Source organism: Eleutherodactylus coqui, chromosome 4 (genome assembly GCF_035609145.1).
Source record: "Eleutherodactylus coqui strain aEleCoq1 chromosome 4, aEleCoq1.hap1, whole genome shotgun sequence".
Taxonomy (NCBI): Eukaryota; Metazoa; Chordata; class Amphibia; order Anura; family Eleutherodactylidae; genus Eleutherodactylus; species Eleutherodactylus coqui.
Window position 1 is genome coordinate 87983474 of NC_089840.1, and position 15959 is coordinate 87999432.

Sequence of the window (15959 nt, forward strand, 5' to 3'; positions counted from 1 at the left end):
TAAACCTGCCACTGAAGGGGGTTAAATGGCTAATTAGTCCAGATATGTTCTTTTTCTTGCACAATTGGCTGTGTTCTACGCATCTCCTGGCCTATTGGACGTGGATTTGCGCACCCCCATTGACTTCTATAGGAACTTTGGGTGTACAGATTTGCAGATAAAGAGTATGCTGCTTTTTGTTCGGTCGATTGAAATGTGGGGGAAATTCGCACATACAGATAAACCCATTCAAATCAATGGGTTCTATTTTCTGTGTCTTACTCACACAGATTTTCCATGTGCAAACACACGTACAAATTTGCCCATCTGAAGGAGGCCTAAAGCACGTGCAAAAGTGCAACATCCACCAGGCAAATATGTGGAGCAAATGCACTTATGGCCGTGTGACACCAGCCTTAGGGCTTATTCACATGAACGCATTTGCGCAGTATGCTATGCATGCAACATTTGTGTGCTCAATACACAACGAATGGAACCCACTGATTTTAATGCGTTCGTTCACATTTTAATTACCCATGGGAGCATGCTTACGTGTTTTCACACAAAAAAAATAGTGCAAAACAAGCGCAGGCGCACACAACAATGCAACACCCAGCGTGCAAATATGTAGCGCAAATGCATGCGGAAATACACTTACGTCCACGTAAGGCCGGCCTGAGGATTTGGATACTAATTACTTAAGGCATTAAACCCTTGGCATATCTTGATATTTTATACATTATTTTCCAGCCACAATAACACCCGGCTGAGTAGTTCCTTGCACACGGTTTTCTATGACTTCTCAGCACAGGTGCATTCTGCTGTTCTATACTAGTATTTCTGGCAAGAACTCCTCCAGTCCCCTTACTAAAGATGGCCGCCGCGGGCGTACGTCGGTCACGTGGGGAGACGTGCGAGTGACGTCACGGCGGCGCTGGCAGCACAGGACGGACGGGATAGGCCGCTTGGAAGGTTACAGGCGACAGAGCGGCTTTCGAGGTCGTAGGTGTCAGCAGCTCGCCTCGGTCAGTGACCCGGATCCTCTTGTCAGCGGCCGCCCATGCAAAAGATGCTGTCACTGCTGTCCCGTGTGCTGCAGGGCTCGGCCCACAAACCTGTAAGTAGTGGGGGAGGAGGACGAGACACCGGGGCGGCTGTGGTGACCCGTGTAGTGCGTGAAGGAGAACTCTGTGGTCTCCATGGTAACCGGCCAGGACGACGGGAGACAAGTCCATCCACAGAGTGTCACGTGAGGGGTAGGGGCGCTGCTACCCTTACTTAGTATGGTGCCAGCATATACCGTGGCGCTATACAGGGTCTGCTGGCACACCTGGTCATGTCACGTGAGGGGTAGGGGCGCTGCTACCCTTAGTATGGTGCCAGCATATACAGTGGTCCTGTACAGGGGCTGCTGGCACACCTGGTCAAGTCACGTGAGGGGTAGGGGCACTGCTACTCTCACTTAGTATGGTGCCAGCATATACTGTGGTCCTGTACAGGGGCTGCTGGCACATCTGGTCATGCCATGTGAGGGGTAGGGCTGCTACTATCCTTACTTAGGATGGCGCCAGCATATACCGTGGCGGTATACAGGGGCTGCTGGCACACCTGGTCATGTCACATGAGGGGTAGGGCTGCTACTACCCTTACTTAGGATGGTGCCAGCATATACCGTGGTGCTGTACAGGGGCTGTTGGCACACCTGGTCATGCCACGTGAGGGGCCGGGGAGCTGCTACCCTTACTTAGTATGGTGCCAGCATATACCGTGGTGCTGTACAGGGGCTGCTGGCACACCTGGTCATGTCACGTGATGAAACCAATGGTTTCATTCCCATTTGCGATGTTTTCACTCCTGTGATGTTGCGTTAGAAAAAAACCACATTACGCCCCCTTTTTCTGCGTCTTTTTTTCTTCTTCAAATCTCCCATGTTTTTCTATGGAGCCTCCTTTTTATCGCACCGCCGAGCACGAACGCGCCATTTTCGTGTAATGCGTTTTTAACATTCGAAAAGTGTGATTGTTCTCAGTGAGAGAAGCCAAGTAATCTTGTAGATGTGATACCTTTTAATGGCTAACAAAAATACATGATGTTATAGTGAGCTTTTGGGGATATCTCGACCCCCTTTTGTCAGGCGTGATATCCCCAAAAGCTCGCTATAACCTCGTGTATTTTTGTTAGCCATTAAAAGGTATCACATCTACAAGATTACTTGGTTTCTCTCACTGAGAACAATCACCCTTCGCTCTACTGGCTAACACCGTACCAAACCCTTGTTTAACATTAGAGATCTCCATTGATCTTCGCGGCCGCGATGTTTTTGTGAGGAAAATAAATGATGGGAAAAAAAGACGCACTTTTGCCGCAATTCTCTCAGCCTTCAGTTTGGCTTCTTTCGCAACTCTTTTAAAAAAAGCACATGCCAGTAAAAAAAAAAAAAAAAAGTCTTTTACTGTCATAAGCACACGGTGTGTATGGGACTTCTTATGCTTTCTGAAGTACCAGTGGTAAGTACAGTCCGGACCGTCTTTGGGGGTAATTTCCTCCCCCGCAGTGATGTCAGAATAAGGCCACTAGCTCTGGGAGCAGCGGACGCGCATGCCTGCCCTGTCGCCATATCTTCTGTTCTGGGACAGAAAAAAAGGGGGATAAATGAACTAAAATTGAATATTCACCTATCCCAGCTGCTCCCCGTCCAGTGCTGAAGCCCCGGTGCCCACCATACAGACCCCGGTGCCCACCATACGGACCTTGGCGGGCGGTTTTGTGCCGTTCCTTGTACATGTGGCCGCAGAAGATCCGGCACTACAGCCTGTGAGTGGCTGAGCGGTCACATGCACATTCCCGCCTGGCGCTTCTTCCTGGTTGCGGGCATCGGGGCAGCAGCGCTGAACGGGAAGCAGCTGGGATGGAGGAGTTTTTTAAAGTTGTTTAAATGGTCTTGTGGTGTAGATTCTTGAGGCGCTCGCCATCTCCCGCATGTGACCGGGGCAGCACATGACCTTACAATAGTGGGCGGTCACCGGTGCACACAACCCCCGCCGGGCGTTCGGTAACAGGATTATTGGGTGCCGTTACTTGTTATATTTGCATTATCTCCCAGTAAGCCCACAAGTATTTTCAAATGTGCCCATGGCGTAACCCAAGGTGCAAATAACCGCTAATGGCACGCATGTTATAGCCGTTCTCCTTGGTAAGACTATATTTCTTCTCTTTTATGTCTTGGGCATGCGGCTGTGTAAAGGGGGCAGCCAGTGAGGTAAGGAACTACTTCGCCTTCACTGATGCTTCTTGGGGCTCGCTCACACCGGCGTGTGTTCACTGCGTATTGCGTCAGCACTTTTTGCACATGTGATACGCACTACTAATGTCCCATTGGTCATTGTGCCGCTCACTCCATGAGAAGCGGCATGTCCTATCTTGGCTTGTACATGTGAAGATTGGCTGTACACAGCAAGTGCACATGTGCTTGCTGCGTACTCCCCTGTGTAATACGCCCACGCCTGTCTGAGTGAGGCCTGCTAGTTGTGTGTGTTGTTCGGTGTTCTTCATCACAACAATCTTTGATAGGATTTGCATAATTTGTTAACCTAGGCCAATAATTGTCAAGCCGCCTCAAAGCCGTCCCTAGCCTTAAATAATAAGGGGGGCTGCAATGAGTCCCACCGAACAGCTTTTAACCCCTTAATAGTGATCTTAAAATGGGAAAAACCCTCCTGAAAATGTCATTTATTTGTAAATTCTATACTTACCTATTCCTTCCCCGTCAGTCTTCTTATAGCACCTTCTCCTCCCCGATCTTCTTCTGGCTCCTCCAGTCCCTAGTCACATCACCTCCAGCCAGCCGGATCCTCTTCTTCCTATGAGGTTATGTACATTCACAGGCTTTCTCCTTCCTGCAGGTCAGTCTACCCGGGCACTAGTGATGTAGTGTTCACTGCCTAGCAGGGAATGCCGAATCCTATGCTGGGCTATCACCGAAACTGTACATGCATGCTGAATGCCGAATCCTATGCCAGGCTATTACAGAGACGGTATATGCGCGCTGTCTCGCTGCGAGTGCCCATACACTATAACCACGCAACAGCACGCAAGCACAGTCTTGGCAATAGCTCGGCATAGGATTCGGCATTCCCTGCTAGGCAGTGAAAGCTACGTCACTTGTGACTGGGTACACTGACCTGCAGGAAGGAGAAAGCTGAGAATGTACACTTCATAACAGGAGCCAGAGGATCCGGGCGGCTGGAGGTGAGGCGACCCGGGGACTGGAGGAGTCAGGGTGATTTAGGTGTCTCGAAAGACAAGATTCTTGCTTGTAAGTTGAAAAATAAAAGGTGTATTAGGATTCGTTGCTCTGGGCAGCATGGCCAACTTTTCTGTGTACATATTTGGTAAATGAGGCCCCTGCTCTAGTGTTGTAAAGGCTTTGTGTCTTCGGCCTCATTCAGACCGGCTGGAAGGATTGCTCAGGAAACCTCAGAAGCCATCTAGTGCCATCAGTGTTGGGGCCGGCGGGCATCAAATGCACACTAATTTCCATGCATGCTGCTCCTCACATGCCTCCGGTGTCTTCATTATCATGTGTGCTTCATTCCATGGATGCTGTACTTGTATGAATGACCACATGTACACCATTATCCATCTTCCTATTAACATAAGGTTCTTTTTTTTTCTTTCTTTTCCTTCTACTTTTAAGGCCGCTCGTGTTATTGTGGCGTCGCGCAGCTATGCAGACTTTGCAACTGAAGCAACATTTGACATCAAGGTAAGACTTTTGAAAGTGTAGAAAACTTTAAAGCCATTACTGGCGACCCCCATCTTGTAGCGCCTTGGGCCTTCAGAACAGCATTAGGGCATCAATCCAGTGGTATCCCCCACCATTACTACCCCTTCACCAGCCTGAGCTTGTTGACAGCTGACAGGAAGGGTTCTTTGATTCATGCTGCTTGCACCAAATTCTGATATCTACATCATCATAGGGAACCATTAGGTCCAATATTGCATTGCATTTAGCTCTTGTAGATGGTTTCTAGCCCAAATTATACTAAATCTGCCCATCTGCAGGAGGCTTCGCTCCTCCTAAACCAAACCCAGTTTACTCTCCATGCTTGTAAAGTAGTATAAAACGGCAAAAAGTGGCAAATTATTGCATTTAAATAATTTCAAAATTTTTCATGTCGTTAAGGTTTTGATAAACTCTTCATGCATTTACTAATATAGCCATATTGCTCTATGACTAGCAATGTGATGTTCACCGATTGGAGGAGGCCCCACCAACCACCGCCGTGCTGACCCGCGAGCAAGGACTGCAGTATTACAGGACTATGCAGACCATCCGGCGAATGGAACTCAAGTCAGATCAGCTCTACAAGCAGAAAATAGTTCGTGGGTTCTGTCATCTTTATGATGGGCAGGTAAGAGCCATAAGAATGTGTGACCATCCCTGACATAAGATGAAATCCGTAACCCAACGCCAAAAATAATTCAGTGTCAGAGATTTCAGGCTCGGAAATGTAATGTCATTTATTAACCCGGTAACACTACAGAACGTAAGTTTACATCCTGGCAGAGTAGTACTTGGTGCGACAGGACATAAACTTGCATGCTATGGATAGCATAGGCTTAGAAGTGAGCCAGCGCCATCCCGCAGCGGGAGACTGACAGCAGGCCTCCTGCTGCTATAGCAGGGATCGATGAGAACAGCAATTTTCCCCACTGTTAATACCCTACATGCCGCAATCAATGTACATTACACTATGTAAAGGGTTCACGGGTTGCCATGGCAACTGTACGACAGACACTAGTGTCCCAGTCCGCCATGATCTATGATCACTGTTGTAAGAATTACTGCTATGCATTATCATGGAAGTTATAGCTTTTATGGTTTAAGTCCCCTACAGTGACATAAAACATTTAAAAACCCTCTTTTTTTTTTTGCAATTTCCAGTTTGTGTATAAAAAAAAATAAAATAAAATAAATATTTTAAATCTCACATATTTGGTATCACTGTATCCATAACGACCTGTACAATAAATTGAACAGACTATTTATCATGCACAGTAAAAAAAAAAAAAAGACAAAATGCTTTTGTTCATTTTTGCCTCCCCAAAAAAACTTAATAAAAGTGATGATAAAATCTGTGTGTACCCCAAAATCATACTGACAAAAAGCAAGCTGTCGCAGAGCTCCATCCATGGAAAATAAAAAAAATAAAAGTAATGGGTCTTGTACAACAATTTAGAAAAAGTAAATTTCTAAAAAAAAAAAATTATTTTGGAAAACTTAAAAAAAAAATGCAGATTTCCGGGTCGGATCCAGCTGCGAGAATTCCCGTAGCGAGATGCGAGCCGTGCCCCTGCAGTGACCCCTGTGGCCACCTTCTCCAGCATCTGCTCCACTCTATGTGCTGGCTGGCGCACAGCTGCACATGCGCAGAGCCAGCGGTGACATTTCTGTGCGGGCTTTCATTAAAGCCTATGGAAGCCGCCTGTTTCCGCGGCACACCCGCAGCTGAATTTCTGCTCTGCCGCGAGAAAGCTGGAATCGAAAAAAACTAAATAAAATGTGCACGGCATGCCAAACACATCCGCCGGGCCGAAGAAAGAAGATCCGTCCGCGATGTAGGGGAGATCCTCACCGTCCGGACAGGTAAGTAATAAGGGTTTTCTGGCCTCATGTCCGCGGGAAAGGAGGGATCCGCGGCGGGATTCTGCATGGAGAATCCACGCAGGCCCGAATTTTCCCGTGGATATTAGGCCATAAACCTCCTGCGCTGCGTGTAAATTAGACAGACTGGTGCCTGAAGGTTTTTCTTGTAAGTCCGCCTCGTCTCTCCTCCTATGTGTATAATATATATTTCTTTTTATACTGTGTCTACAGGCCTGTCCTCTTTATATGCCACCAGCTTCCTGCTCATGTTTGCTTTTGTGGGAATGGAAAGGAGGTTTGGCTTCCAGTACTCCCAGGGTTGTAACTAATGTAGAATGGAGTTGTTGATGGTGGGATCTACTAGAAGCAACTCCATTCTAGTCAATTCAGTAGAGCACCCAGTCTTACAGGGCTGTCATTACATCCTCTGAGTTGTAATGATAATAACAGTGCTTACCTGATCTACACAGTCAGCTGTTGATGCTATTCAGTGGTAGTGCTGAAATATCTAGGAATTTTTTTTTCTTTTGTATACGGGAAGTCAAGTAACGAAAAAAAAACCATGTTTGGAGTAAAAAAATGTGATTTAAATGAATGCCCCCTTTTCTGTTGATACATTCCTTCTAATTTTCCTTCTACAGGAAGCTTGTTGTGTTGGCTTAGAGGCTGCTATAAACCCCACCGATCATTTAATTACAGCCTACCGAGCACATGGATACACGTATACCCGTGGAGTCTCCGTGAAGGAGATCCTGGCAGAGCTTACAGGTGCTGTATATGGTTTTTATACAGTAATGCATTTGTTTGTTCTTTAACTACATCTGTAATTTCTGTTAACTATTAAGGCTGGTGGGCAGATGATCGCTCAAAGGACAGTTTTGAGTGACAGCTTTGAGCGATCATTTTGCATAAATCATTGGTATGCGATCATTGTTATTTAACCCCTTAGTGACAGCCCTATCGTAAAACTACGTCCTGCTGTTGCAGGACGTGTATGGAGGGAGGTAGCGCCGCTATCTCCCTCCATACAGCGCGGACATCAGCTGTTTATTACAGCTGACACCCGCGGGCAATAGCTGCACTCGGCCGATCGTGGCTATTAACCCTTTAAATGCCGCTGTCAATTCTGACAGCGGCATTTAAACCCCCCGAACGCTGTTCTGGGGTCCCGCACGGCCCCCCCCGCGGTGAGATCGGGGGAGCCGTGCAGGTGTCATGGCAGCCGGGGGCCCAATGAATGGCCCCAGGGCTGCCTTAGCAGACTGCCTATCAAGCCATCCACACAGGGTGGCTTGAAAGACTGCCTGTAAAAAAAGCAGTATGACGTAATGCTATAGCATTACGTCATACTGCAGGAGCGATCAAAGCATCGCATGTTAAACTCCCCCAGGGGGACTTCAAAGTAATGTAAAAAAAATAATCAATAAAGTTTTTTTAATTGTTCAAAAAAAAAAAGTTATAAAAGTTTAAATCACCCCCCCTTTTGCCATATCTATTATTAAAAAATCAAAATCATAAAATAAAAATATGTATTTGATATCGCCGTGTCCGTAAAAGTCCGATCTATCAAAGTAGTGCATTATTTTTCCTGCGCGGTGAACGTCGTCTGAAAAAAAAAAAAAAAAAGAACGCCAGAAATACACTTTTTTAGTTACCCTGTCTCCCAGAAAAAACACAATAAAAAGCGATCAAAAAGTCGTACTCCAAATTGATACTATCGGAAACTTCAGGACATCCCGCAAAAAATGAGCCCTTGCTCAACTACGTCGACGGAAAAATAAAAAAGGTATTGCGCGCACAAAATGACCGCAGAAAATAATTGAAGAAAATTAAATATCTTAAAAAAAAAAATTAAAGTACTACAGCAAAAAAAATACTATACAAGTTTGGTATCGTAGCAATCGTACTGACTAGAGATGAGCGAGCGTACTCGGAAAAGCACTACTCGCTCGAGTAATTTGCTTTATCCGAGTATCGCTGTGCTCGGGTCTGAAGATTCGGGTGCCGGCACGGAGCGGGGAGCTGCAGGGGAGAGCGGGCGGGAGAGAGGGAGAGAAAGATCTCCCCTCCGTTCCTCCCCGCTCTCCCCTGCAGCTCCCCGCTCCGTGCCGGCACCCGAATCTTCAGACCCGAGCACAGCGATACTCGGATAAAGCAAATTACTCGAGCAAGTAGTGCTTTTCCGAGTACGCTCGCTCATCTCTAGTACTGACCCATAGAATAAAAATAGCAGGTCGTTTTTGTTGCAATTTGTGTGCTGTAGAAACAGGACGCACCGAAAGATGGTGGAATGTCGGGGTTTTTTTTCCATTTCTCTCCGCTAAGAATTTTTAAAAAGTTTTTCAGTAAATTATATGGTACAATAAATAGTGCCATTTGAAAAATACAACTCGTCCCGCAAAAAACAAGCCCTCATACAGCGACGGCGATGGATAAATAAAGGAGCTACGATTTTTTAAAAGGGAGTAGGAAAAGTCACTAAGGGGTTAAGTAGCTACTCAGCTACTTAAATACCAATTAAATGTGCAAATAAAGCCTTCCCTGAACACAGTTAATAGCCCAAGGCTATTATCTGCACTCAGATCCTTTGTTATCCATGGGGAAACAATGTGGAGAAAAGTGAAGGACCATTTTTAGGTTAGACTGAATTTAACGATCAGCCAGCTGTGCCTGAAAAGCGGAAGTTGGGCACACATTTACACGCACCGATTATCGCTAAAACGATCGCAGAGTTAGATTTTTTTTTTAAGCGATCATCGGCTGGTGTAAATGGGCCTTTACTGAGTATGAGGAATGATGAATATAGCTATTGGGCAGAGTACATTTTAAAGGAAAGGTCTTTAGTGTCATCCAGGTTGGTGTTTAGACTGGTCGAGCTGGCTGTAAGAGTATCTTCATACACTGCAGAGTTTCCTCACCCAATGGTGTGGAGATCATTCTTTGCATTGCATAGGGAGAAGCCCGCAGCAAACACTACATGCTACAGATGTAAAATCCAATTTTGATTTACTATAATGGCCTTGAGAAAAAGTTGGCAGCTGCTAAAAATTGCCATTCTTTTTCTAGTCCTTAAGGCCAAGAATAACCTAGTCCTTAACCTTTTAGGCCTCCTTCACACGCGATCTTGTTTTGTTGCTACATGCTACAAATCGCATGTATAAGAAGTCCATGCTCTCCTATAGGTTACTTCACACATGCGATGTTTTGTAGCATGCAACAACCTGACACAAAAACCATGCAGGTCCGGCGATATGCCCGCGACTCGTGAGGTTTTGTAGCCCATGTCTCCATGGGAGCCTTCCTCTCTGTTGCATCACACGAAAATGTGGTTGTTTTTTTTTTTATAATTTTTTTTTTTATTTTTGTGCGGTGCGATGCAACTTTGACAGCAGGAAATCCTACTGTCAAAGCCTAAACTAAGCCCTGGCTGCAGAGAAAAAAAAACTACATACATTACCTTAGAAGCGCTGTCTGACACTGCTGCAGCTTCCTCTAGGTCTCCGGCACGGTTTCCCTTCATCACTTCTGGTCGGGGATTGAAAGTGATGCGATAGCTCTTCTTTTTTTTTTTTTTTGTTCTCCCCTTGCTGCAATCTTGTGTCCACTCAATGTGAAGGAAGCCTAAAGGTCCCCACCCACCCCCACATTTCAGTTTTCCTCTCCCCTGTTGTATTTTTCAATGGTACAATTTAATGTATAATATAATGTACTGAAAAAAAAATCTTAAGTGAAGTGGAAAAAAAAATAAATGAAATTCCGCCATCTTTGGGTATGTCTTGTTTCTATGGCGTACACACTGCAGCAAAAATGAACTGATAACGTTATTCAGGTCAGTACGATACCAAACTTATAATTTTTTATTTTTATTTTGCTGAGTTTTTTTTTTCAGAGATATTTAATTTTTTTTAAAGGCTTTTCTGCTACCATCTATTGACGGTCATAATTTTTAAAATTTCTTCGTCGACATAGTTGTGTGAGGGTTCCTTTTTTGTGGGAAATCCTGTAGTTTCCATTGGTACCATTCTAGAATACATACAACTTTTTAATCGCTTTTTATTACATTGTTTTCTTGGAGACGTGGTGACCATAAAAAAGCGCAATTCTGGCGTTCTTTTTTTTTTTTTTCCTGATGCTGTTCACTGTGCGTCGTAAATAATGCATTAAGTTGAAAAAAGTTTTACTAATTATTTTTAACAAGAACTTGCGATGCTTTGATCGCCCCTGCTGTATGACATTATACCACGATCTGACAGGCATTCGAACAATGCCTTGATAGGCATTCTGCTATGACAGCCCAGGGGCCTTTGAGAAGGCCCTCGGCTGCCAGGACACCGGAACATCGGTCATGGGATTTAAATACCGCTGTCACAATTGACTGCGGTATTTAAAGGGTTAAGAGCTCTGATGAGTGGCACGGCTTATCGGTGCTGATGTGGGCAGCTGCTGGCTGTAAGAAATAGCTGACAGCCACGATGTATGGAGCGAGAAGCCATCTGCAGCAGAGAACAGGGTATGGTAGCATTTGAATTAGATATTAAAACACACGAGAGCTGGGGAAACATATTGGGGGCACAGGGGTCTCGACAATAAATTGCATTAGCCATTTCCGCACTGTTTGGCCGCAGCGTGTGGACGAGATTTTTGCAAAATCTCGTCCACTCTGCTGGATAATACCAAAGTTAGGAGCCGCGGGCGGAATTTCTGTAAAGAAAATCTTAAGCAAATCTGTTCCGTGTGAACCCAGCCTAAAAAGCCATATTGACTATGTTGCTCAACTACAACCAGCTATAAAATCTTCCTATAGTGATTATTTCCATTTTGTATGAATCAACATCAACGCAAAACACTTAGGCCGTTTTCACACTGCCAAGAAAATTGCACGAGATTTGTGCGTTGGGAGACGCAAAAATGACCCCCCCATTCTTTTGAATGGGTTGTACACATCAGCCCTTTTTCCCCCTCTACATTGCACCATGATGCGATGCTATGCTGGAAACAAATCGCAGCATATACTATCTAACTGCGAGATCATAGCTAGCAGCCCCGTTGTATTGTATGGGGCTGGCAGCAGCAGCACCGACCCCATTGAAAGCAATGGGAGAACTCCGCGATCCTCTGCCACAGCTGTGACAGCCACAGCAGAGCAACCCTTCAGCCCCACAGTGATGTGAGGCTGTTTTAAAATGAAAATGCCTCGCGTCCACGGGGCTTTCCCATTGATGGCGATATCTGGTGCCCTTGCCTGTGTGAAACTTAACTTAGGCACTTTTGCTGTGACCTTGGTATACGTTGTAACACATACCGCTTTCACTGGTTTTGTCATTCAATGTTGACATGACACTTAGAGGGGTTTTCAGGACTGCGATACTGACAACCTATCCTGAAGGCAGATCATCTGTGTGGGATTGGTGGGGGTCCACAGCCACTCGGAGCGCCTAGAGATCAGCTGATTGAAGAGGCTGCTGTGTTCTTATCATGTTCATCAGTCACATGGCCCATTCAAATAAATCTGATGAAGCTGCTATACCAGACATATGCTGTGAAGTGGCTGTGGCACTTACTCATACGCCACTTCAGACAGCTGATCATAGCGGGTCACAAGCAGCAAACCCCCAACAATCTGATGTTGGTATCCTAACCTGAGAATAGGTCATCAGTATTTCAGCCCTGAAAGACCCCTTTAAGGTGTAGAGTCACTTCCTAGTGGAAAGTGATAATGTAACAAGGGTTTTTCTTTTTTTTTGAGTTATGGGAAAACTTCCTATTCCTCTTCTTCCCAACAGGAAGAAAAGGCGGTTGTGCTAAAGGTAAAGGAGGCTCTATGCACATGTATGCCAGGAACTTCTACGGAGGAAATGGCATAGTGGGCGCTCAGGTAGGTGAGAGGAGGGTTTAATTTTAAATATTTGTGATTTTGTGAAGATATCATTATAATGTGTTGGTTTAGTTAGGATGTGAATAATCAGTCCAATAATGGGACTAGTCATTCCTATGCTCCACATACAGTTGTACTTCGTGGTGTAAGATGGGGTATATTACTATTGTGCAGTAATTCTCAGATGTTGTGTTAATAGGCGTGACTTTATTATTTTAGTGCCATTAACCCTTTCCAATCCACTGTCTGACGTCTGAAGACATTATGATTTAAGGCTGTACAGCTCTGATGTTGGAAGATGTCCGTCGAGGTTCTCTTACTGTATAGTGCCAGCCTCTCTGCAGTCGGAGCTTATCCAATGTGTCACCTCATGCAGTACTGGCTTTAGCCAGCATATAGCGCTGTTGTATAACGGCAGAAAAAGAGTAATCCCCCTAGGAAAACCAGGAAACAAATTGGATTGGAAAGGGTTAAGACCATAAACACCTTCTACTTGGATTTTCTATAAGTCCCATTTATGTTTGCATACATAGCATTTATTTTTTTACTTGATTGCAATTAAAAATCCCTAATCCTTTTTTTTGCAGTGCTTACAGTGTAATCTAATGCACTGCCAGCTGGAGGACTAAGTTTCCTGCAAAATCTGTCAGGCTGACTGAATTGTTCTTTTTCTCTCTGACTCTAATGACAAGGGGTGGGTAGATGTGGTACCCTTAGCTGAGGGAAGGAGAAGATGTGGAATGTGCAGATTACAAGGTGTTGCCAGGAAAGAAGGCAGTTGACATGCTTATGAGTGTAGTGAGTGGCTCTGTCATTGACGGCCTGCCCGATAAGACTGCATACAGCGGTGGCTCTCAATGACCAAGGAGGACTGCCCAATGGACTCATAAATGCCAAGGGAATAAAGGCCTTCCAAAAAAAGTTAATTTATCAATGAGGATTCTCCCCTTTTTATGTGGAGGGGCCTACTAGTAAAGTTGTGTATTAGATGTAAGCCCATGAGTTTAGTTAATTAGACATGCACTCTTTTATTACCTGTTTGTATAACTGTAGTTGGTGCTTTAATATACACGTAGATTTGTTGCGTATTTTCTAAATGAGAATAATTCACATTATTCTATTGGGAACTAATTTGGATGCATTTTCCCAGGTTCCCCTTGGAGCAGGCATTGCTTTGGCCTGTAAGTATTTTGGAAAAAATGAGATCTGCCTGGCCTTGTATGGTGACGGTGCCGCTAATCAGGTAAAGAACTGGTTAAACGTTTTCTTATTTATTTGTCATTTTTACATTTTTAGACTATTTATCAAACTACAATAACTTGTTACAATCGCCATCTCTTCCCATGTGAAAACTGGCCAATGCGCCATTCGCTGCTTGCTCACACTCGCAGTGAATCATTTAAGTCGTTTTATAGTTACTTCATTGTGTGGTTTTCAGGGTCAGATCTTTGAGACCTACAACATGGCTGCCTTATGGAAATTGCCCTGTATATTCATTTGTGAAAACAACAGATATGGCATGGGCACCTCTGTGGAAAGGGCTGCAGCAAGTACAGACTACTTCAAACGTGGGGACTACATCCCAGGCCTCAGGGTAAGTAATCTAATCTTTGTTAAAGGGAACCTGTCATGACCTTTGTGCACCATAAACTGTCATGGGGCTCAAAGATCAGGGAACAGGAAGTCCAAGAAGTGGTGTTCGATACTCATCGTTACTGCACTGTCACAGTTGCAGCGTGCTCCGTGTGACTTGTTTCAACTTGCTCTGTGCAAGCGCTCTTTCATTGATCTCTATGGTAGAGCAAGCTGAAGACAGTCGCTCCCGAACAGTGCACCCGGTGGGTATCAAACACCAGTTCTCGGACTCTCGTTCTCTGAACTTTGTGCCTCATAGTACATTAGGCTAAAAGAAGACCGTGTCCATCTAGTTCAGCCTTCTTTCCCCCTTCCCCTCTATGTTGATCCAGAGGAAGGATCAGCAATAACCAAGGAGCAGCGATGGTGGCTGATAAAGTAATCATATTAAGTTTTATGTCTGTAGGGGTTTCTTTTGTTTTCATACCCCATATTGTTTCCACATTCCTTTTCTCAGATTGATGGCATGGATGTTCTTTGTGTCAGAGAAGCCACCAAGTTTGCCGCTGATCACTGCAGATCTGGGAAGGTACGACATCTTTTGTAAGAAAGTTATACCATGTTTGAAGCTTTGTGTCTTACATTGCCTGTATAAACTTTATTTTTCAGGGACCTATTTTGATGGAGCTTCAGACTTATCGTTACCATGGCCATAGTATGAGTGACCCTGGAGTTAGGCAAGTATATTTATCTTTGTACTCAGTCTTGGTGGCTTGATTTGAGCACCATTTCATATTTAGTGTGTGGAGGTCGTCTAATCTTTTCAGTAAGGTGTTTGTGGGATGTTGGGTTCCCAGCCTGTATGTGTGTTAACGTTTTGAAATGGTAAGTGCTTAGTTGACTTATCAATTGGTAGTCCAATTAAGCTTTGTAATGCTCACAGAGAAAATGGTCATGAAAAGACACTTGTCTCAGGTGTCATCAGAGCTGCGGAAATGCCAACAGGTATCTGCTTGTAATGGTGATGATCACTCTCCTCCTACAAAGTGCTTCACCTGCTCACACATCCATCATCTAAGTATTCCATCCTATCTGAGCTCTATGGTCTGTAAACCATGTAAGGCAAACCTCTTCCATTGTCCAAATCTCCGCTTCCCATCTCAAAGACTTTGCTCGTGCTGCACCAATTCTTCAGAATGTGCTACTCCAGTTAGATGACTTCCCGACATTCACTGCTTTAAGTGTGCACCAAAGACACATCTTAACGCACCTCCCGTATATCTGTCTGGGAAACCTTTTTTATGAGATTTGCGATGCATTTTGTAAGGAAAACACATCGCTGCACTTGTGATTTTTCACACATGTGAAAATTGCATATTGTGCCAATAATAAAAATGGGTCAGATCGCACCCGCATGTATTTTATTTTTTTTTAACAGAATCGCCCAAAAGTAACGTGCTGCAAATTTTTTATCTTGCTGAGAGAAAAATTCTGCAGGTAAATACACCCATTTAAAATCCCTAATGGTTTTCGTTCTGATGCAACACCATAAAAATGCACATGCATCAGAATACCGGCAGAGGTCTCCAGTGCTGATAGGATTGAGGGACCCATCTGTCTGATGACAGCCCGACACCTGTTCTAACATTGGGGAGCGGAGAAGAACCTCTCCTCTGGTTCCCGCTGTTTAACTCTTTCATATGCTGCCGTTAATGCAATCAATGTGATCACAGTGTCTGGATTGGCTGCTGCGGTACCCGGAGGATTGAAGATGGCCTCTGGGGTATGCCATCTACAGTGGTCTAGGAGGCTGAGCTTCATAGACCAATATGATACACTGGTATAATGTTAGGCAATGTATTATACTGGCAATCAAACTTT

The 15959-nt window shown here is 44.7% G+C and overlaps 1 protein-coding gene across 1 annotated transcript in view; it reads left to right on the forward strand.

Annotated features, from left to right (window-relative positions):
- The first annotated feature begins 904 nt into the window (after window positions 1-904).
- Window positions 905-15959, forward strand: part of PDHA1 (pyruvate dehydrogenase E1 subunit alpha 1) — a 24136-nt gene continuing 9081 nt past the window's right edge. Inside the window, exons 1-9 of the mRNA XM_066599839.1 lie at window positions 905-1096; window positions 4676-4744; window positions 5220-5393; window positions 7270-7396; window positions 12412-12503; window positions 13654-13746; window positions 13942-14097; window positions 14596-14667; window positions 14748-14815. Of these exons, the coding sequence (XP_066455936.1) occupies window positions 1040-1096; window positions 4676-4744; window positions 5220-5393; window positions 7270-7396; window positions 12412-12503; window positions 13654-13746; window positions 13942-14097; window positions 14596-14667; window positions 14748-14815 (908 nt within the window). The 5' untranslated portion in view covers window positions 905-1039. The remainder of the gene's footprint in view (window positions 1097-4675; window positions 4745-5219; window positions 5394-7269; window positions 7397-12411; window positions 12504-13653; window positions 13747-13941; window positions 14098-14595; window positions 14668-14747; window positions 14816-15959) is intronic.